The sequence below is a fragment of the Rutidosis leptorrhynchoides genome, chromosome 5, assembly GCF_046630445.1.
Source record: "Rutidosis leptorrhynchoides isolate AG116_Rl617_1_P2 chromosome 5, CSIRO_AGI_Rlap_v1, whole genome shotgun sequence".
Taxonomy (NCBI): domain Eukaryota; kingdom Viridiplantae; phylum Streptophyta; class Magnoliopsida; order Asterales; family Asteraceae; genus Rutidosis; species Rutidosis leptorrhynchoides.
This window is the reverse complement of record NC_092337.1, coordinates 400,790,782-400,813,165: the sequence shown is the minus strand read 5'-3', so window position 1 is coordinate 400,813,165 and position 22,384 is coordinate 400,790,782. Positions and strand designations below refer to the sequence as shown.

At 32.6% G+C, this 22,384-nt stretch overlaps 1 protein-coding gene across 1 annotated transcript in view; it reads left to right on the top strand.

Annotated features, from left to right (window-relative positions):
• Positions 1-20,665, top strand: part of LOC139847588 (BTB/POZ domain-containing protein At1g50280-like) — a 44,785-nt gene extending 24,120 nt beyond the window's left edge. Inside the window, exon 3 of the mRNA XM_071837287.1 lies at positions 20,012-20,665. Coding sequence (XP_071693388.1) covers positions 20,012-20,536 — 525 coding nt within the window. The 3' untranslated portion in view covers positions 20,537-20,665. The remainder of the gene's footprint in view (positions 1-20,011) is intronic.
• The last annotated feature ends 1,719 nt before the right edge of the window (positions 20,666-22,384 follow it).

Sequence of the window (22,384 nt, the reverse complement as noted above, 5' to 3'; positions counted from 1 at the left end):
TTATCAAAAAAAAATGCGCCCCTCTTTTCGGTAAAGTAATTTCGGTTCCAAGACCTAATTTAACTCATGACGAATTTTTTTGAAATATTTTGGTTTGATTGTTTAAAGATATTTATACCTTAAGAATAAACGTTAAATTTCGCAGTGATGTAATAAATTTTTGAACGATATCAATAATTTCGGTCGCCAAACCTAATTTTATTTAATACCAATTTAATACTTTTTAGCGAACAAATTAGCGTTTATTATCAAAAGGTTAAAAATAAAAATAAAAATAAAAACTGTACAGACATACCTGTGAAATAGATTTCTTAGTTATATGATCTATTATATTCATAAGATAGTCGGTTTAATTGGTCTTCCATGGCTGCATAGGCGTAACCTCGAGCATTCATTGTCTTTTCTTCTAAACATATGAACGGTCCGTCTCTGCATAAAGTAACAAATTCGGTATTTGAATAAGTTTGATTATTAGAACATTTACCTCCATGTGACCATTTTCCGCATTTGTGACATTTTTCCAGGTGTCGTGCTCTTCTTTTCGCTGCGGATTTTGATTTTCCTTTACCAAATTGTAACTTATTATCTTCGCATCTGGATCCTTTTCTAACTCCGTCCATTCTTTCTCTGATTACTGATACTAATTCACTCGGTAGTATGTCATTATTTCTTTTAGTGATCAAAGCGTGTAGCATTAGACCATGGTTTAGTTCACAGGCAGTCTTCATTTTGTAAAAACCTAAAAAAATAAAAATTCAGAATGGGGGGAGAAGACTAGTTCTTTAGGGTCTGCTAGGGAAAGACCATACGTGTTCCATTTTTGAGAACTACACGAAAACAGACAATCTAACTCTAACAGAAATACATATTATCCTTTAAAGACTTGATTCTCCCCACACTTAGTTAGCTGTGGTGTCGAAATTGTGATTAACTTCGTTGTCGACTTCCATCGGACCATGTATGTAATGTTTAACTCTGTGACCATTAACTTTAAATTCAATCCCATTTGAATTTATCAATTCTATCGTTCCGTATGGGAAAACTCTTTTGACTATGAATGGTCCAGACCATCTTGATTTCAATTTTCCAGGAAATAGCTTGAATCGTGAATTGAAAAGAAGAACTCTGTCTCCTTCTTTGAATTCTTTTGAACTTCTGATTCTTTTATCATGCCATTTCTTCGTTCTTTCTTTATAGATTAACGAATTTTCGTATGCTTCATGTCTTAATTCTTCTAATTCGTTTAGTTGACTTAATCGTAGACGTCCGGCTTCATGTAAATCAAGATTACATGTCTTCAAAGCCCAAAATGCTTTGTGTTCAATTTCTACTGGAAGATGACACGCTTTTCCATAAACAAGTCTAAAAGGTGTGGTTCCAATTGGAGTTTTGTAGGCTGTTCTAAAAGCCCAGAGTGCATCCTCCAATTTAATGGACCATTCCTTCGAATTTGATCCTATGGTTTTCTCTAGAATACGTTTTAAAGCTCGGTTGGTATTTTCAACTTGTCCACTTGTTTGTGGATGATATGCGGTGGAGATTTTATGAGTTACTCCATATCTTTTAAGAACTTTCTCAAGTTGATTATTACAGAAATGAGTACCCCGATCACTTATTAAAGCTTTCGGTGTTCCAAACCTTGCAAAAAGACGTTTTAAAAAGTTTACTACAACTCGTGCATCGTTAGTTGGGAGAGCTTGTGCTTCCGCCCATTTAGATACATAATCAATGGCTACGAGTATATATAAATTATTATGAGATTTTGGTAATGGACCCATAAAGTCAATACCCCAAATGTCAAATACTTCACATACTTGGATGACATTTTGTGGCATTTCATCACGTTGACTTATTTTTCCGGCCCTTTGACATGCATCACAGGATTTGCAAAGAAGGTGTGAGTCTTTGTAAATTGTAGGCCAATAGAATCCAGCTTCATAAACTTTTCTTGCTGTTAGTTGAGGCCCATAATGCCCTCCTGTTGGTCCTGTGTGACAATGGTTTAAAATTTTACTAGCTTCATCTCCAAATACACATCGGCGTATTATTCCATCGGGACAACTTTTAAACAGATGTGGATCTTCCCAGAAATAGTGTTTTATATCACTGAAGAATTTCTTTCGTCTTTGGTACGATAATCCTTTTTCAAGGAATCCACAAACTAAGTAGTTTGCATAGTCTGCAAACCATGGGATTTCTTTATAATCTATCTTCAATAGATATTCATCAGGAAAGTTGTCTTGTATGGCCGATTCATTCAGAACTTCTAATTCGGGATTTTCAAGACGAGAAAGATGATCAGCGGCGAGATTTTCTGCTCCTTTTTTATCTCGGATTTCAATATCAAACTCTTGTAAGAGTAAGATCCAACGGATTAATCTTGGTTTAGCATCTTGTTTTGAAAATAGGTATCTAAGAGCAGAATGGTCGGTATAGACCACCGTTTTTGCTAGAACGAGATATGATCGAAATTTGTCAAAAGCAAAGACAATAGCAAGGAGTTCTTTTTCAGTAGTTGTATAGTTCGTTTGTGCTCCTTGTAATGTCTTACTAGCATAATATATAGGTTGAAATCGTTTTTCAATCCTTTGTCCTAAAACGGCTCCCATTGCAAAATCACTTGCATCGCACATTAGTTCAAATGGTAGATTCCAATTTGGTGTTATCATGATCGGTGCATTAGTGAGTTTTTCTTTAAGAATATTAAAAGATTTGATACATTCATCTGAAAAGATGAATGGCGCATCCTTTTCTAGGAGTTTATTCATAGGAGTGGCAATTTTAGAAAAATCTTTTATGAAACGTCGGTAAAAACCGGCATGCCCTAGAAAACTCCTAACTCCTCTAACATTGGTGGGATGTGGAAGTTTAGCAATTACATCTACTTTAGCTCTATCCACTTCAATTCCTTCTTTTGAAATTTTATGTCCAAGAACGATGCCTTCTTTAACCATGAAATGGCATTTCTCCCAATTAAGTACTAGATTTGATTTTTCGCATCTAATTAGCATTCGTTCCAGATTAACTAGACATGATTTAAATGTATCACCGAAGACTGAAAAGTCATCCATGAATACTTCCATGCATTCTTCTATCATGTCATGAAAAATCGCCATCATACACCTTTGAAAGGTTGCAGGGGCGTTACAAAGTCCAAATGGCATGCGTTTGTAAGCAAAAGTACCATAAGGGCACGTGAATGTGGTTTTCTCTTGATCTTCGGGTGCTATTGGAATTTGAAAATATCCGGAAAATCCATCTAGAAAACAATAGTAACTATTTCCGGCTAATCTTTCCAACATTTGATCTATGAAAGGTAAGGGAAAGTGATCTTTTCTGGTGGCGTCATTTAATTTTCTATAATCAATACACACACGCCATCCTGTTACAGTCCTAGTAGGAATAAGCTCATTTTTCTCATTTGTAATGACAGTCATGCCACCCTTCTTAGGCACGCATTGAACTGGGCTTACCCATGGACTATCAGAAATTGGATATATCAAACCTGCATCTAGCAGTTTAATAATTTCCTTTTTAACTACATCTTGCATATTAGGATTTAGTCTTCGTTGGCGTTGCACATACGTTTTATGACCTTCTTCCATAAGGATTTTATGTGTGCAATACGAAGGACTTATTCCTTTAATATCATGAATCTTCCATGCAATGGCTGGTTTATGAGCTTTCAACACAGAAATGAGTTGTGATTTCTCATTTTCAGTAAGAGAAGACGATATTATTACAGGTAATTCAGATTCACCATGTAAATAAGCGTATTCCAAATGGTTTGGAAGTGGCTTTAACTCTAATTTCGGAGGTTCTTCTATCGATGATTTATATCGATATCTGTCTTCTTCTTTTAGCATTTGAATTTCTTCTGTTGTTGGTTCATATCCATTAGCTATAAGTGTAGCTAACATTTCAGCTTCATCAATTGGTTCATTTCCTTCTCCTAAAGAACATTCTCCTGTTCCTTGTAATTCTGGAAATTCTTCTAACAATTCTGCATGTGCATCTATAGTTTGAATATAATAACATGTATCATCTGCAGATTGTGGTTGTTGCATTGCTCTATCAACTGAAAAGGTAACACTCTCATCCTCTATACTTAGGGTCAGTTTCTTACCGAACACGTCTATCATTGCTTTAGCCGTGTTTAAGAATGGTCTTCCTAATATGAGAGGAACTTGAGAATCTTCTTCCATGTCTAAAACAACAAAATCTACTGGAAATACTAAAGTACCAACTTTAACTAGCATGTTCTCCATTATCCCTCTAGGATATTTTATTGATCTATCGGCTAGTTGTATGCTTATTCTGGTTGGTTTCAATTCTCCAAGGTCTAGTTTAGCGTATAGTGAATACGGCATTAGATTTATACTAGCACCTAAGTCTGCCAATGCTTCTATTGAACTAAGACTACCCAGAAAACATGGAATTGTGAAACTTCCTGGATCAGATAGTTTTTCTGGTATCTTATTCAACAGCACTGCTGAACAATTAGCATTCATAGTAACAGCCGAGAGTTCTTCCATTTTCTTTCTATTTGTAATCAGATCTTTCAAGAATTTAGCATATCTAGGCATTCCTGAAATCACATCAATGAAAGGAAGATTTACATTTATCTGTTTAAACATATCCAAGAATTTGGATTGCTCGGCTTCAAGTTTTTCCTTCTTCATTTTACTCGGGTAAGGAAGTGGTGGTTGGTATGGTTTAACATAAGGTTTATCCTTAACTGTGTTATCTTCATTAACCTTTTCAACTACCGGTTCTTTTTCCTTATCTTGATCAGGTTGTGGTTCTTGTGGAGTAGGAATAGTTTCATCAGAAGTTACAGGTATTTCAGGTGGTTTAAGTGTTGTACCACTTCTTGTGGTAATAGCTTTAGCTGTTTCATTCCGGGGGTTAGCATTTGTATCGCTAGGTAGACTTCCCGGTTTTCTTTCACCTATTAACCTTGCTAGGTTACTTACTTCTTGTTCTAGATTTTGAATAGAAGCTTGTTGATTTCTAAATGCTTGAGCATTTTGTTCATTGGTTTGTTTTTGAGATGTGAAAAACTGCGTTTGAGTTTCAACTAGCTTCGTCATCATATCTTCTAAATTCGGCTTTTTATCATCGGTTTGTTGTGGTGGTTTGTTTTGAAAATTCGGTCTTTGCTGATTATAAGTATTGTTGGATACTTGTTGATTGCTAGGACCTTGTTGGTTATTGTATGGAATATTTCGGTTATAATTCTGGTTTTGATTGTAAATCGGTCTTGGCGGTTGATAATTATTCTGATAATTATTTCCAGGCCTTTGGTTTATGTATGAAATATTATCTCTTTGTTCCATTGTTAATTCAATACTTAGACAATCTTTTGTCAAATGTGGTCCTCCACACTGCTCACAACTAATTCGTATTGAGTGAATATCCTTAGTCATCTTTTCCATTCGTCTTTCCACAGCATCTATCTTTGCGGAAATGGAATCTAAATCATGGCTAGAATCGGCTCTAGCTGCTTTAGATGATCTAATGATATCTTTTTCTTGGTGCCACTCATGTGAGTGGGAAGCAGTATTATCAATAATTTTGTAAGCATCAGTTTCGGTTTTCTTCATAATAGAACCACCAGCTGCTATATCTATGTCTTTCCTTGTAGTGATGTCGCATCCTTGGTAGAATATTTGTACTATTTGACAGGTGTCTAAACCATGTTGCGGACATCCTCTTAACAACTTTCCATATCTTGTCCACGCCTCATATAGAGTTTCATTTGGCTTTTGTGTGAACGTAACAATTTCTGCTTGAAGTCTTACGGCTTTAGATGCAGGAAAGAATTGTTTAAGAAATTTGTCAATTAAAACATCCCATGTATCAATCGCTCCTTCAGGTAACGATTCCAACCAATCTTTGGCTTCTCCCTTTAAAGTCCAGGGAAATAACATGAGATATATCTGTTCATCCTCCACTTCTCGTATTTTAAATAGTGTGCAGATCCTATTAAAGGTACGTAGATGTTCATTTGGATCTTCCTTCGGCGCACCACTAAATTGGCATTGATTAGTCACCATGTGTAGAATTTGTCCTTTGATTTCATAATCTGGCGCATTAATGTCTGGATGAGTAATTGCGTGACCTTGGCCAGTGCGTTTAGCTCTCATTCGGTCTTCCATACTTAAAGGTTCCAGATTTTCCATAATTGAATTTGTTGACTTGGTATCACTAGATGGTTCTGATTTAATAGTTCGTTCCTCAACAATCTCTGTTTGAATGATTGGTGGTTCCGGAGGAAAGTTTAATGGTTCAGGATCTATGAACCGTTCCTGAATATTTTCTGGATTCTCAATTGTGAGGTTGGGTTCAAAAAATGGATTATCGGAAATTTGAACTGAAGTACTTGGTCGACTGGATGACGATTCTAAAGAAAAATCAACGGCGGTTATATTTGTTAAACGATGTCTTGATCGAGTTACAGGTGGTGAACGTACAAAAGGTGATGAACGTCTTGCTCGGTGCATTCACAGAATATCCTATTAGTTTTTAAAAGGAAAGAAAAATTATAATAAGTTATCCAATCAATAGACTTTTCTGATTTTGCCCACGTTTCGAATAGCCAAAAGATGCAGCAGAGGGGCAGGATTCGTTTGGTCTCAATATAATTGAGGACTGTTTGGCTCCAATAACCCGGTCCACGTACAAATCCAACTATTACTACGAACCAGAAAATTTTGATGTCTATTAATTTAACTACTTAAAATAAATTTTCGTAATTTTAAGAAATTTAGATAAGAAGTAGAATAAAATTCTAAGTCCTAAAAACTAGAATGGCGAGAAATAAGAGAGAAAAAGATTGCGCGTCGAAAAATGTCGAAAAAGAAAAATGGTTGAAAAATAAAAGGTGACGGAAATAAAAGAAACTTATCAAAACTTAAAAATACTTAACTAATTTAACCTTATTACTACAACTAACTTAAAATTATAATCGCAAATTGAAATTATTAATTGGAATGATAATTGATACATAGTAAAAGGTCTAAAAATATTAAAGCTTACAAGAAAAACTAAATCCCAAATGGAAATAACTTAAAAAGAAACTAAAACTTAAAAAGGCGTCGCAAAATTCTAAAGCACCTAATTCTTAGTCTAAAGAAAAAGCACTTAAGGAATTCTACGGCAAAGCCTAAAAATCTAGGAGTAAAAATAACTATAGCTAAAACTAAGTTTAAAATTAATTATGAGCTAAAAAATACAAATATTACGCTACAATGATTAAAAAGGTACAAAATATAAAAATATACAAAAAGTTGTAAAAAGTACAATTTTTATAAAAATATTATTTTTATATTATTTATTTAATTAAAACTACTAATTTTACAATTTTAATAAAACTAATTAAACAAAATACATAAATATAAAGTAAAAAGTAAAAATAAAACTAAAATTAATAATAATAATAATAATTAAGTAATTAATAATAATAATAATAAATTAAAACCCGTGATTAGGGTTTTGTCCGTGTGTCAGAAGACCTCCGCGAGTTGCGGTAAATAAAGAGGAAAACCCCGCGAGTCGCGGGGTTCAGAAAAACAGTTGACAGGTTTCACTTTTACGCGTTTTTCTTTATTTTTTTTTTTTTTTTTTATTTTGTTTTCTGTTTTTAATTTAAATAAACGATTTTTAATAAAATTTATATTTTTATAAATTAAAATAAAGATAAAGAAACTTATAAAACTTAAATATTTAACAAAATCCTAAAAATACTTATATTTTTGTTTTTCTTTTTATATTTTTGAATGATTAAAACGTAATTTTTACAAAAACGACTTTTAATAAAAGTAAATAAAAATCTTTTTTTTTTTTTTTTTATTAGCGTTGCGCTTCCGGCTTTTAAGATGTAATTTCCCCGGCAGCGGCGCCAAAAATACTTGATGTCGAACGAGGTGTATATAAAATAGCTTATATTTTACGCAGAAAATACTATTAAATACGATACAATTTTACACAAGATATTTATTTATTTATAGAATGGATATACTTAAACCTTGCTACAACACTTATAGGCAGTGTACCTAATCGTACAGTAGTGTAGTTTTTAGTAAGTCCGGTTCGTTCCACAGGGAAATCTTTAAGCAAAGCTCAACGCTATATTAGTTTACTTTTATAAAAATACAAATATATATATAGGTAATATTATTATTATAAAGGGGGGTTTTTACCGTTTAATGACCGGTTTGTCGATTTTAAAACTTTAGTCGCAGTTAAAACCTAATGTAAAATATAAAATAAATACAAGACTTTAAATTAAAGCGTAAAGTAAATAACGATAATGAAATTGCGAATAATAAAAATGCGATAAAATTAAATTGCGATAATTAAAAAGTACGATAATTAAAAGTGCGATTAAATAAAATAACAATAAATAAAAGTGCGATAATTAGAAGTGCAATTAAATATAAAATAAAGGAAATTAAATATGAAATAAAAGAATTATGCTTATTTAAACTTCCGTAATCATGATGTTTGACGTGTTGATTTTAGTTTTATGCCCTTGGGTTAATTGTCCTTTGTCCTGGATTATTCAATATGTCCGTCTGGTTTTTGTCCATAACAGTCCATCAGTCATAAATATAAATTGCAAGTGTCCTTGTCAAATTATTATTATACCCGAAGATAAATATTCCAACTAATTGGGGATTCGAATTGTAACAAGGTTTTAATACTTTGTTTAATGAATACACCAGGTTATCGACTGCGTGTAAACCAAGGTTTTACTACTTTGTTAACAATTACACCAATTACCCTTGAATGTAATTTCACCCCTGTTTTAATTATTCTAGTGGCTATTAATCCATTCCCGTGTCCGGTTAAATGAACGATTATTCGTACATATAAATACCCCGCCCATCGTGTCCGATCGAGTGTATATGGTAATTTATAGGGACGCCCAATTGTAAATCTTTATATTAACATTAACAAACTTTCATTTAGTTAAACAAATATAAAGCCCATTAATAGCCCATAGTCTAGTTTCCACAAGTGTCGTTCTTTTGTCCAAACCCCAATTATGGTACAAAGCCCAATTACCCAATTTTAGTAATTAGCCCAACATCATGATTACTTCGTTTTAAACAAGCATAATAATAACTTAGCTACGAGACATTAATATAAAAAGGTTGAACATAACTTACAATGATTAAAAATAGCGTAGCGTTACACGGACAGAATTTCGACTTACACCCTTACAACATTCGCTAACATACCCTTATTATTAGAATTATAATTAAAATTAAAATATAAATTATAAATATAAATATATATTACTCGTATATATTGAGAGAGAGATGAAAAAAAAGATATGTTTTCGATCAGAATTCGGTTGGCTTTATAGCCAGAAATGAAATTTGGGGCTCCGCGACTCGCGGCAAAAAGCCCTTCAAACTCCGCGAGTCGCGGAGAGGTATTTTCATTTTACACCCTTGGAGTTTCTGGCTGCCGACGGTTTTAATAATATATATATATAATATATATATAATTAATATAATTAATTATATATTATATTATATTTATATACATAGTTAACTTGTAATTTTTAGTCCGTTGCGTCGAGCGTTAAGAGTTGACTCTGGTCCCGGTTCCGGATTTTCGAACGTCCTCGCGTATAATTTAATATCTTGTACTTTGCGTTTTGAATCTTGTACTCTTGTGATTTTGAGACGTTTCTTATCAATAATTGGAACCTTTTTGATTGTCTTTTGTTCTTTTGAGCTTTCTGGTCGTTTGCGTCTTCAAATCGTCGAATCTGTCTTTTGTCTTCACCTTTTATTATTTAAACGAATATCACTTGTAAATAGAACAATTGCAACTAAAAGCTTGTCTTTCTTGAGGAATAATGCTATGAAATATATGTTCGTTTTTAGCATTATCAATTTCATTGTTAATACACTTAATAATATATTTACTTATCATTTAACATAATTAACCAAGTGTATCAATATCTTAATATGATTCATATGTACCTAGTAAGACGTTGTTATAACGATAATCGTTATATATATCGTTTTCGAGTTTCTTAAATTAATAGTCTCATTTTTATGTATATAACTCATTGTTAAAATACCTAATGAGATACATACTTATAATAAAAACATGTTAACTATATATATAACCATATATATGTCATTGTATAGTTTTTACAAGTTTTAACGTTCGTGAATCACCGGTCAACTTGGGTGGTCAATTGTCTATATGAAACATATTTCAATTAATCAAGTCTTAACAAGTTTGATTGCTTAACATGTTGGAAACATTTAATCATGTAAATATCAATCTCAATTAATATATATAAACATGGAAAAGTTCGGGTCACTACAGCAGTTGGCTTGGTCATTGCAGTAGGTTATTGGATTTGTTTATTTGAGTCCAGGATTGGGACTTCTTCATGTAAGTCAACTGAGTGGGTTTTCTCAGTGACTGTAGTGTGGGTATCCAAGCTAATTAACCTACCAGGTTCAGGCTAGGTTAAAGCACTCTTCTCACCAACCTCTAGCAGAGGTGGTGGAATAGTACGTGCAGCACTTTTTCTAGTGAATTTTTGAGGTGAATTCACAAGTGCTGTAGAATCTAAGGTTGTAGATATGGTGGTATTCTCAGTATGAACTGGTGGGTTCATAAGGTGGGTTAAATGAAGATTTTGTTCAGTAGCAGCGGGAGAAGATGGGTTAGAATGAGGTGGGATTTCCTCATTCATGTCCTCAGCCTGCTCTGTATGTGTAACATCATGGGGTGGAGTATACCGTTAATTCGAATGATACCAAATAGGCTCTCGTTATTAGTTTTAGCCCCAATAAGGCTCTAGTGTGCGGTTCATCCGCGGGTTACAAGCTTGTGTATTCAAAGTTTTTCCCTGTTTAGAAACAACCACACGTCGAGTAAAATTACCGAGCCAACTAAATCCGGTGTCGGTGTAGGGCGGAAAAGATACTCGAGAATGGCAATTTGTACAATTCAATTCAATTCAATTCAATTCAATTCTTGGGTAACAACTTTGACTCTGATTGCTCAGAATCTGCAGGTTGATCTGTACGGTCAAGATTAACCCAATGCATCATAACAGAAAGTTATCAAAAAGATTGACACAATCATTATCAAATTAATACTCCTGACAAAAATTTTTAAAAAGTTACCATTAACTCCCTTCATTAATACCAAATTTGACCCTTTTATTTTAGGAAATAGAATAAAGAAAAAAAAAATTAACCTAAAAATGAAATTTAAAAAAAACTTTATTTGACTAAAGAAGGAAACAAATTTATACACAAAAATACACTTGAGTAAACTTTCCCAGACTCTGAACAATATTACGTCACCCAGACTCTAAGAAAATAATTCAGACTCAAGAAATATCATCACTGGACAACATTTCAATAGATGGATTTAACATTCCAAGTTGTCCAAGAAGATAGAAATGTCTTTCCTCAGGAAGTGCTTTAGTGAAAATATCTGCCAATTGATCCTTAGTGCCAATATGCTTTAAAAATAATTTGCCCTTTTCAACACAATCCCTTATAAAATGATGCCTGATTTCAATATGCTTGGTTCTGGAGTGAAACACTGGATTCTCAGTAATAGCAATTGCACTTTCATTATCACACATTATTGGAGTTTTGGTCAATGATAACCCAAAATCCAAAAGTTGATGTTGCATCCAAAGTAATTGAGCACAGCAACTTCCTGCAGCAACATATTCAGCTTCTGCTGTGGAATTGGCCACAGAATTCTGCTTTTTACTAGACCAGCTGACCAATTTTCCACCTAGCAATTGACATCCACCAGAAGTGCTTTTTCTGTCTAATTTGCAACCTGCATAGTCTGCATCTGTGTAACTAATTAGATCAAACCCTGAGTCTTTAGAGTACCAAAGACCCAGGTTAGGGGTACCTTTTAAGTACCTAAAAATTCTTTTCACAGCTTTATAATGAGACTCCCTAGGATCTGATTGGTAACGTGCACAAAGACATGTAGCAAACATTATATCAGGTCTACTAGTAGTTAAGTATAGCAAAGATCCAATCATACCTCTATAGGTTGATTGACAAGTGAGTTTTCCAGATTCATCTTTATCAAGCTTTTCAGAAATACTCATTGGAGTTCTTAAAGTAGAACAATTTTTAAAACCAAATTTAGTTAACATGTCAGAGATGTAGTTACTTTGGTTAATAAAAATGCCTTCAGAACTCTGTTTAATTTGCAACCCAAGAAAATAATTTAAAGTACACAAATTGCTCATTCTATACTCTTCAGATATAATGTCAGAAAACCATTTTCTTAAGTGTAGATTAGTAGACCCAAAAATAATGTCATCAACATAAATTTGAACAAGTAACACATCACCTTTGTCCTTTTTGATAAATAAAGTCTTGTCAATGGCTCCTCTGAAAAAAGTCTTTTCTAGAAGAAATGTTGACAAGGTATCATACCAGGCTCTGGGAGCTTGCTTCAGACCATACAATGCTTTCTTCAATCTGTAAACATGTTTAGGAAATTTCTTACTTACAAAACCAGGAGGTTGTTTCACATACACTTCTTCTTGCAATTTACCATTCATGAAAGCACTCTTCACATCCATTTGAAACACCTTGAAATCTTTGTGAGCAGCATATTCCAGAAACAGTCTAATAGCTTCAATTCTAGTAACAGGAGCAAAAGTCTCATCATAATCTATTCCTTCTTCTTGTCTATACCCTTAAGCCACTAACCTTGCTTTATTTCTAATCACAATACCATCTTTATCAACCTTGTTTCTGTAAGCCCATTTAGTGCCAATTGCAGTTTTACCATCAGGTTTTGGAACCAACTCCCATACATCATTCCTTTCAAATTCTGTCAACTCTTCAGTCATAGTCTCAACCCAATCATTGTCAGCCAATGCTTCATATACATCTTTGGGCTCAATTAGTGAAAGAAAATAAGAAAAGAAGCAGTAATTTGCAATAGCAAAGTCAGACACAGGTGTCTGAGAAGAAGAGCTAGGTTTAGGCAAACCAGTAGGATCCACAACATAATCCTCAAGATGCTTTGGAGGAACTATATTTCTAGATGATTTTCTAGTAGGAACAGCAGGATCCAAGGTGGTATTTGATGACTGATCACCCTCTTGAATAACAACAGACTCATCTTCTTGTGGAACTTCTTCTGTATGAGAATCATCTGCATAATTATTTTTCAACCCAGACAAATTTGGTTCATCTGACTCAGACTCTGAATCCAGAGTCTGAACACTGTTTCCAGAAATTAAATTTGACAATTCACCAAGTGCAGATTGCTCTGTACTAGATGACTGATCCATTTCAATAGAACTTTCATCAAAGGAAACATTAATAGATTCTTCAATCTTCATTCTCCTCTTATTATATACTCTATAAGCTTTAGACACAGAAGAATATCCCATGAACACACCTTCATCAGATTTTGGCCTCATTTTATCAAGCTGATCCCTATGATTCAAGATATAGCACTTACACCCAAATACATGAAAATAATGAATAGTAGGCACCTTTTTGTGATATAACTCATAGGAAGTTTTGCCATGTTTCTTCACAATCAAGGACCTATTTTGAGTATAACATGCTGTATTAACTGCTTCTGCCCAGAACCTTAGTGCAACATTTGATTGACATAACATGGTTCTGGCTGCTTCAATAAGTGTTCTATTTCTTCTTTCAGCAACTCCATTTTATTGTGGAGTTCTAACAGCAGGGAAATTTTGACCAATTCCAGACTCTTCACAAAAGTCAATTAGTGTAACATTTTTTAACTCAGTACCATGATCACTTCTCAATTGTTTAACAAGAACACCTTTTTGAACCTGCTCTCTCTTGATTAAATTGATGATTTCTTCAGGAGCATCACTTTTTGCAGATAAGAAAATAACCCAAGTAAACCTAGAATACTCATCAACAATTACTAGAGTATATCTTTTCCCACCCAAACTACTAGTGTTCATTGGACCAAATAGATCCATATGAAGCATGTGAAGTGGATCACTGATAGTAGCCAGGGTTTTTGAAGGAAACTTTATTTTGGTCTGTTTACCCATAATACAGGCAGAACAAGGTTTATCTTTCTTAAAAGGTTATTGTGGAAGACCTCTTACAAGCTTCTTTTTGGAAAGCTCATTGATGTTTTTAAAATTAAGATGAGAAAGCCTTTTGTGCCAAAGCCAATTGAGCTCAGGGACAGTCTGAGAGTACAGACATGTCTCAATTTTAGCATTCACAGATTCTAGATCCAGCATATACACATTTTGAAATCTCCAGGCCACAAGTGTTGGTCTTCCTTTAGGATCATAAATAATACCAGCTTTCTTCTTAATTCTGATTTCACAGTCTTCATCAGCAATTTGGCTCACACTTAGCAGATTATGCTTCAGCCCTTCAACCAAAGCAACTTTCTTAAATGTAACACTTCCAGCTTTAACAGTACCATAACCAATAGTCTTTGCAACTGAATTATCACCATATCTTACAGAAGGACCTTTTTCTTCAACAAACCCTACAAGATGCTCTTTGCATCCAGTCATGTGTCTTGAGCAACCACTGTCCAAATACCACATATTACCCTGCTACACAAGACACAAACAAAAGAAAATGGTTAGTTTTTAAGGGGAACCCACTTTTCAGTGGGTTCAGTTGGAGTGCTCTTCACTCTCCAAACAAAAGCTTTGTTTCTAATCCAAATCAACTTGTCCTTAACAGATTTAAAGACACTTTTATTTTCACAAACTTTGGGTTTCCATTCTTTCTCAATTTTCTTAGGAAAACAAAATGTTCTCTTAACTGAAGGTTTTTCTTGACTCTTGATTTTTTCATTGAGTTTTGAAATTTTCCTTTTGAGTTTTTGAATAGTCTTAGCTTGTTTTGACTTTGACCTTCTTTTAGTTAACCTTTTTGGATCTGGACAAGTGTCACGAGGATGATTCAGAATTGCTCTTGCAACTTGACTCTTGGGTGTCAGACTCTAGGTCAGAACATACACTATTATTTTGAGAGACTAAACTATTAGAGTCTGAAGGTTTTAAAAGTTCAGACTCTAGTGGATTTCTGCTTTCAAGTATTATAGTCTCAGAAGATTCAACGGGATCTAAAGATCTTACAAAAGCATTAGTTAAAATCTTTTTGTCACCATCAAATTTTACAAATGTGTTTGGTAAAATGTCAGGTTTAAATACACTTGGATCAACTTCCACATTATTATTTAATATGTAGTTTTCACCTAGTATAGCTTTGACATCATTTGGAATTTGTTTGGCAATAGCATCAGAATTCTTTTTGGAAGATACACACCAGGATTTACAAATTGTTTCATAATGTTTTGACCTTTTAATTGATCTTCCTAATTCAGTATTTAACCTTTTAGTTTCTTCCGTGTATGCCATTTTATAGGTGTCAAGTTCAGCCTCACATTTTTTTAAGCCTTTAATTTCAGCATCTTTGTCTTTGATGACATTTTTAAGATCAAAAATTTGTGTTCTTAACCTATCAATATCTTCTAAACACCACTTAAAGTCAAGCAACAAGTACTGAAACATTCTCACTTTTTCATTATCAAGATAATTCACAAAGTTTTGTACCTTATAGGCAGAAGCTTTATTGCAAATAGAGTCCTTATCCATCTTCTCAACAGCTTTCAGATCTTCCTGAAACTTGCTAGAACCACCAGCCTTTTCAATTATAGCCATATCTGGGGTAGTAATAATACTGATAGACCTTTTGATTAAAGAATATGGATCGTTTTAAAGATCACCGAGATAGGATTTACACCTTTCCCGCTCTGATACCAGTTATTAGTTCACAGTAATTGAACTATGAACACCAGACTATCACTCAAACGATAAATAAGAATTAATGATACAGAGAATGAGAGAACACGATTATAGAATAGAAGACAAATGATATTAATCGTGAAAGTACATATATCAAATGAACCATACGTCCCTATTTATACAGATCAAAAACCAAATCTGGAGATTTGGTTTCCAAAACTACTTTGCTACAAATAAGGAAAAGATAAACTTAAAAACTTAATAAAATAATTCTGAAGTTAATCTTCTGGAGATAAAATCGAATCAAAACATATCTTCTTAATATTTAAACATATCTTCAGAATCTTCCTTAGCTTAGCCATCAAGACATCTTCAAATCGTTGACTTCAATAAGCACCAGAGTCTGCAACCTCAGACTCTACATCTCCAGACTCTAGAATCTGCAAAATACTTTTTGACTCATCAGATCATAATTCCCAACAGTCCGTATATAGCAAAGAGATCGAAAGAAGGTCGATCGAAACCGACCCAAAAGAACACCCAAAAGAGATCCAATGAGTCTAAGAGTCACCGGAAAAACATAAGTTTTCCTGAATAAATGAAGGAACAAGCTTGTTCGTGTTTGTTCATTAATTTTTTCTTAAATAAATGAACGAACACGGATAAAAACGAATAAACTAATGAGTTTCTTTTTTTTCATTATTGTTCATTAAGAAAACATGTCTGTTCATTAACATAAAAGAATGTACAAGAAAACTTATATTAACATTGACAAATCTACTATCAGAATTCAAAAAGGTCCTGAACATATATATTAAAAAGTACTTATATTTAAAATGTATTTTAGCAGCTGTTTACCTCAAAACAACTATAAATCTAATAAATATATGGACACCTATACTTCAATTTAGTGACATTGAATACAAACTGAATATTTACACTCAACAAATTGTGTCACGGGGGCTCCTAAAATTGCCCTTTCATACATAAACTAAAATGAACGGACTTTACCGAACGTTAATGAATATATTTTAATCAACAAAAAATTCAATGACATGACATGAGACTTTCACTAATCAAAACACAATGACATGACATGGGACTTCGAGAATTGTTAAACATATTTTTCTCTAAACAACAAAAAATACAAACATATTTTTCTCGAAACACAATATATTTAGTGTTTTTTTTATTTTACTAAACAACAAACAAACAAAAAGCCTTTTGAGAAATGCTAAACGTACATAAAATCTACAAACAAAACTCCACATGATAACATGGCATGACACTTACATCAATCAAAACACATGTTTTTTTTTCCCTTCTTATTCTCTTTCTTTACATGATTGGTTCAATGATTATGTAACGATTTTCTTGTAGAATTATGTAAGCCTAGCACCCTTGAACTTCATACATAACAATTCACAAAATGTATTCTGAATGTTCAATTTCCTTGCAAAGTTGCAACTTGCAAGCCTACTTAAATTTATACTATTTAACTATTTATATGAATTTATCTTTTAGTAAACATCGAAATTGAAATTTTTGTTCATCTGAAAGTCAAGAGATGCCATTGAATGAGTATAGGTGATGGGACACACAAACAAAACATAAGACAAATTATATGTGCTTATTACCAATTTACCCATTTTTGGAATAGCATTTGATAAACACATACCCCGTTATATTGGTTTTTTTTTTTTTTTTTTTTTTTTTTTTTTTTTTTTTTTTTGTGACTTAAAACTATAACTGAATATGCGTGTGTATTTCATGATCAAATTTCATATATTTTTATGCTGAATATTTCTGTTTTTTTTTTTTTTTTTTTTTTTTTTTTCAATGTTTACATGTTACATTGATCATTTTTCAATTAGGTTGTTTTGGTTATAGTAAAAGCAGAGAGGAGAAAAAGAAGTAAATTAATATGAATTGTGATTGGTTAATTTCATCAACTACCATCTTTTTTTCATTTAGTTTTGTGAATTGTTTTGACCATAACATCCTCATGAAATAATTTATCCCGATCATATTTAGTGATAAATAACTATCTAATTTACCATAATATTTTATATTTTTATTTATTTTTTTCAGTGAAGCTCTATATTATCATTTTATAATGAATTTCGTGAGAAAAAGAAAAAAACTCTTGCACAAAACGGCTATATATTTAATTTAAAGTGACGGTTACGAAATTATATAGTAGTACAATTTAACTGCATCTTAATAATAGTTCTTAGGATTGTGATTAAGCTGCCAGAAAAAAAAAAAAAAAAAAAAAAAAAAAAAAAAAAAAAAAAAAGACTTGTAAATATAGACTTTAAAATGTCGCTGTGGTGTAAAATAGAATTTTTCTTTTTAATAAGCTAACTACTAGACTTTACACAACATATTATTAATTAATGCATCTTAACATAAGAAATTTTCTTAAAATTTAACATAAAGAATATATACTAATAATTTTGGAATCAGTTGAATACACTCATTAAACTTGTCAAACTAGCTATGTTTAGACCCACTTCTTTGGGCTAGAAGCTGGGATCGAAAAAGGAAGAAGAAACGAAGGATTAAAAATATAGCATGGGAGATGTCCACTTCGTTAACCTAAAACATTTGTACACATTCCAATAGAAAAATCAATATATAAGAACAAAGGTGATTTTAAAAAGATGAAATTAAAATGCCCTTACACTACAACAACCAAAACTACACCAACAAATGCACAAAATGACAAAAATGACTAGAGCCATTATACATATATTGGAAATGGAAATACATAGAACAATAATTAAATTTTCATATTCATAATAGCGACTTTTTTAATGATAACTCTAATGATTGTTATTAAAGTGCATAAAATTCTAGTATATAACGGTTACATAATTTAATTAAAATGATAAGGGGTATTTATTAAATTATACAAGAATTTTGTGTATTCCAATGAACTTTTAGAGTTCTTTACAAAAATAAATTAATAAATCAAGAATTTATACGTAATCTACAAACTACGTACATGTCTGTCATCATCTCATCAGTTTGCTCCTATCTGAGACCCATGTCCTTATGAACACGCTGTACTTTTTTCTGTCCTAACTCCTGTCTCCAATTATTATATCTCATACTTTTCTATCACCTTTTTCCATTTAACAATCACTCTGAAATACATCATGTTGTCTACATAGCATAAATTCTAAAACTATATATAATCATGCTAAAATGATAAATTGATAGTGAAATACATAAATTCTGAAATACATCATTTGTTACTTGCATAGACGATTCTCATCTATATCTATGAAATTGTTGTTAATAACGGTATGATTAACGATACGCTTAAGCTTAGAATTTGACCTTTTGATCAATAGTAGTTATAAATAAGATGTTATACTGTAACAAAATTGTTTATAGTAATAAGAAAAATAGAAAATGGTAAGAACGTGAGTTAGGGAAAAAGGGGAATCAAAGATCAGAAACTAGGTGGCATGCAATTTCTTTTTGTCATGTAGTCAATGGATCAAGAATCAACTAGACGGCCACATGATTGGTTTCTATGTTCTTCACCTCACCCGATCATGAACTCCCGTTATCTCTTTACATTTTCCACGTGGCACCACGCATGGAAAAGGTCGTAAATGTTATATTCCGGTCATTAAGGTTGGGACATGCATCTCATTGAAAAGAAACTCATTCTCATTGTTTATTCCTTATTATTAGATTATTAGATTAGATGAATGACAACCATTTTTGTTATGTACATATAATCAATCATATTTTAAAGTGTTGTATAGTACAACAATGTAAAATATAGTTGGTTTTGTACATAATAAAAATGATTGTGTACATATCATCACCCTTATTTTTATTCTTATTACACTTATAGTGAGAGTTGGCGTGTTTTGATGAAAATCACGCCTCTTATGAGGTGTGATATATTCATTGTTTTTTTACGTCAGAAAGTTTGTAGCCATTTAGCCTTAATACTTTAAAATCAATTGATAGTGAATGGAAATTTCTTTAGATTTATATATACACATTTTTTTCCTTTAGTATCTTATGTAGAGCACTCATTAACCGATTATCTCTATTAATAAGTTTATTGTATCAATAGTTGAGTACAACCAATGACACAATCGGTTACATATATCGCTTATTTGTTAACTATTGTTAGTATTTTTTATTTTAATCATAAGGTGTTTGAACATGCAGTCACACCCCTGTCTATCATTGGAAGAAAGATCAAGGTTATGTAGGTGCTTAAACTATGAAAAGCTAAGTTTAGAAGCATGTAAAGACTTGGCCAAAAACCCAAGGATCCCACCAAGAATCGCGATCCAAGCGCTCAAATCACAACACTCGAATATACCAGTAGATCATTACAACGACGATCATCATCATCCTCAAGAATACTCATTCAAAGACGTCCAAATTCATGAAACCCCTTTAACTAAAAGCAATAGAGAACTTATGGTGCTCTACAACAATAATGGCAGCCATGACCATTTTCAATGCGATTCAACTGATCGTAGCTCGAGAAGTAGCTCACAACATGATGATCATAAAGAGATTGATGATGGTTTGGTGAAACTAAATTTGCAAAAGATGCAATGGAGAGTGGTGGAATTGGAGAAAATTTGTAGAGAAATGAAAGGTCAAATGTCAAAAATGGTTAAGGGTGATCGAGTTGTGACGTCATCTTCGTCTCACGGTAGACCATTGCCAAGATTATGTTGAACCTCTTTGTAAGTTTTATTGTTACTTTTTTTAGTAAATTTTGGTATTTCAAGTGTATAATTAAGAATGTGTTATGAGTGTGATTGTATGTAAATTAACTAATATATAATCAAGTGTGCGGTTTATGAAGCATCATTTGAAAATATATAGGTTTTTAACTTTTAAGCGATTGTATTAATTGTTTAGTACTTTGACTCAACAAATTAATAATTTAATCACGCAGACTTGACTGAGTGGTCAGGGGTTGCCCAATGAAACGCACCACTCGGGTTCAATTCCTGGATATGCCAAATTGTTCAAAAAGGAAGTGCATAATGTGCAATTCACCCGATATCAGGTCTCGCACTCGGGGGACTTGATTACCTGAGGTTTTATCTTCTACAGGAGAGCCAATGTGCTCCTTAATAGGAGAGTTTCCTCGCTTACAAAAAAAAAAAAAAAAAAAAAAAAATTAATAATTCACGGTTATTAAATGATATTTTCATTTGACTAGAAGATCAATCTAAAACAACAACCACCACGACGCCGCCGCCGCCGATCTAAAACAACAAATATATATAAATGTAGAATGATAGTTTCAGGTCCATGAATATTAGATCAATGTTGAAATGGAGTGTAAAACAAACCATAACCATTCACTAATCAACCAAATATAACAGAATTACAACAGGATCTCAATTCAGTAATCACAATCCAAACTATCTAAAACAACAATCGTATACACAAAGAATTAATACAGGAACAAAACCTCACAATCAAAACCACAAGATGTGGATTGATAATAAAATCACTCAATCAAGAGAAAAAAAACTCCAAATCTAAATTGTGAAAAACTAGAGAGAAAATTGTGTAACTGAATGAGAGAAGAAGCACTCGAATATATCATCTAACCATCTAACACGAAGTTAGATGATTTTATACTGAATAAAGCACCATACCACATGACTAACGGGCTATTCATTCATTGGGCTTCTTTACTTGAAAATATGCCCAATACTCCTTTAACATGTAAACTCCATCCCAATCATCAATATAAATTAAATAAATTATTAGTGCAACTGTATCCTTGACTTCTTAGCTCTTCAACTTGACATAACCAAAGATCACTCACTATCCAGCTGCAACCAGTAATTCAGAATCAATCAACCAGAAGTATATCCTACAATTATTCTAGGAAACACCAGATTTGAGTAAAGATAAATACATGAAGTTTCAAAATAAGTTTGCCTTATATTATTTCGAACACTCCCCCTCAAACTTATTTTGAAACAAGTCTAGCAATCTCAATTGTTTAACCAATTGTTCATGCTGACTTACACTTAACCCTTTGGTTAAGATATCAGTAAGCTGACTATCTGAACCAACTTTTAAAGTTTTTATAACACATGCAGCCACTTTTTCTCTTGTATAATGTACATTCATTTCAAAATATTTTGTTCTTTCATGAAAAATAAGGTTGGCTGCAACTTTTAAGGCTGAACTTTTATCACAAAACAAATTCACAAGTAACTCAACCATTATCCCCAATTCAGCTAAAAGATTTATAATCCAAACAATTTCACAAGCAGTTGATGTCATCTCCATATATTCAGCTTGAGCTGAGGACCTAGAAATGGTTGTTTGTTTTTTACTTTTCCAAAATATTAAAGAATTACAGAAATATACCTAATAACCAGTCATAGACTTCCTATTTAACTTGCATTTAGCATAATCTGAAGCACTATATGCATACAACTTAAAAGAATCACTTTTAACAAACTGAACTCCTTTTCTAGGAGTACCGTTCAAATATCTCAAAACTCTAAAAGCTAGATTAAATAAGATTGTAATGGAGCATGCATGTATTGA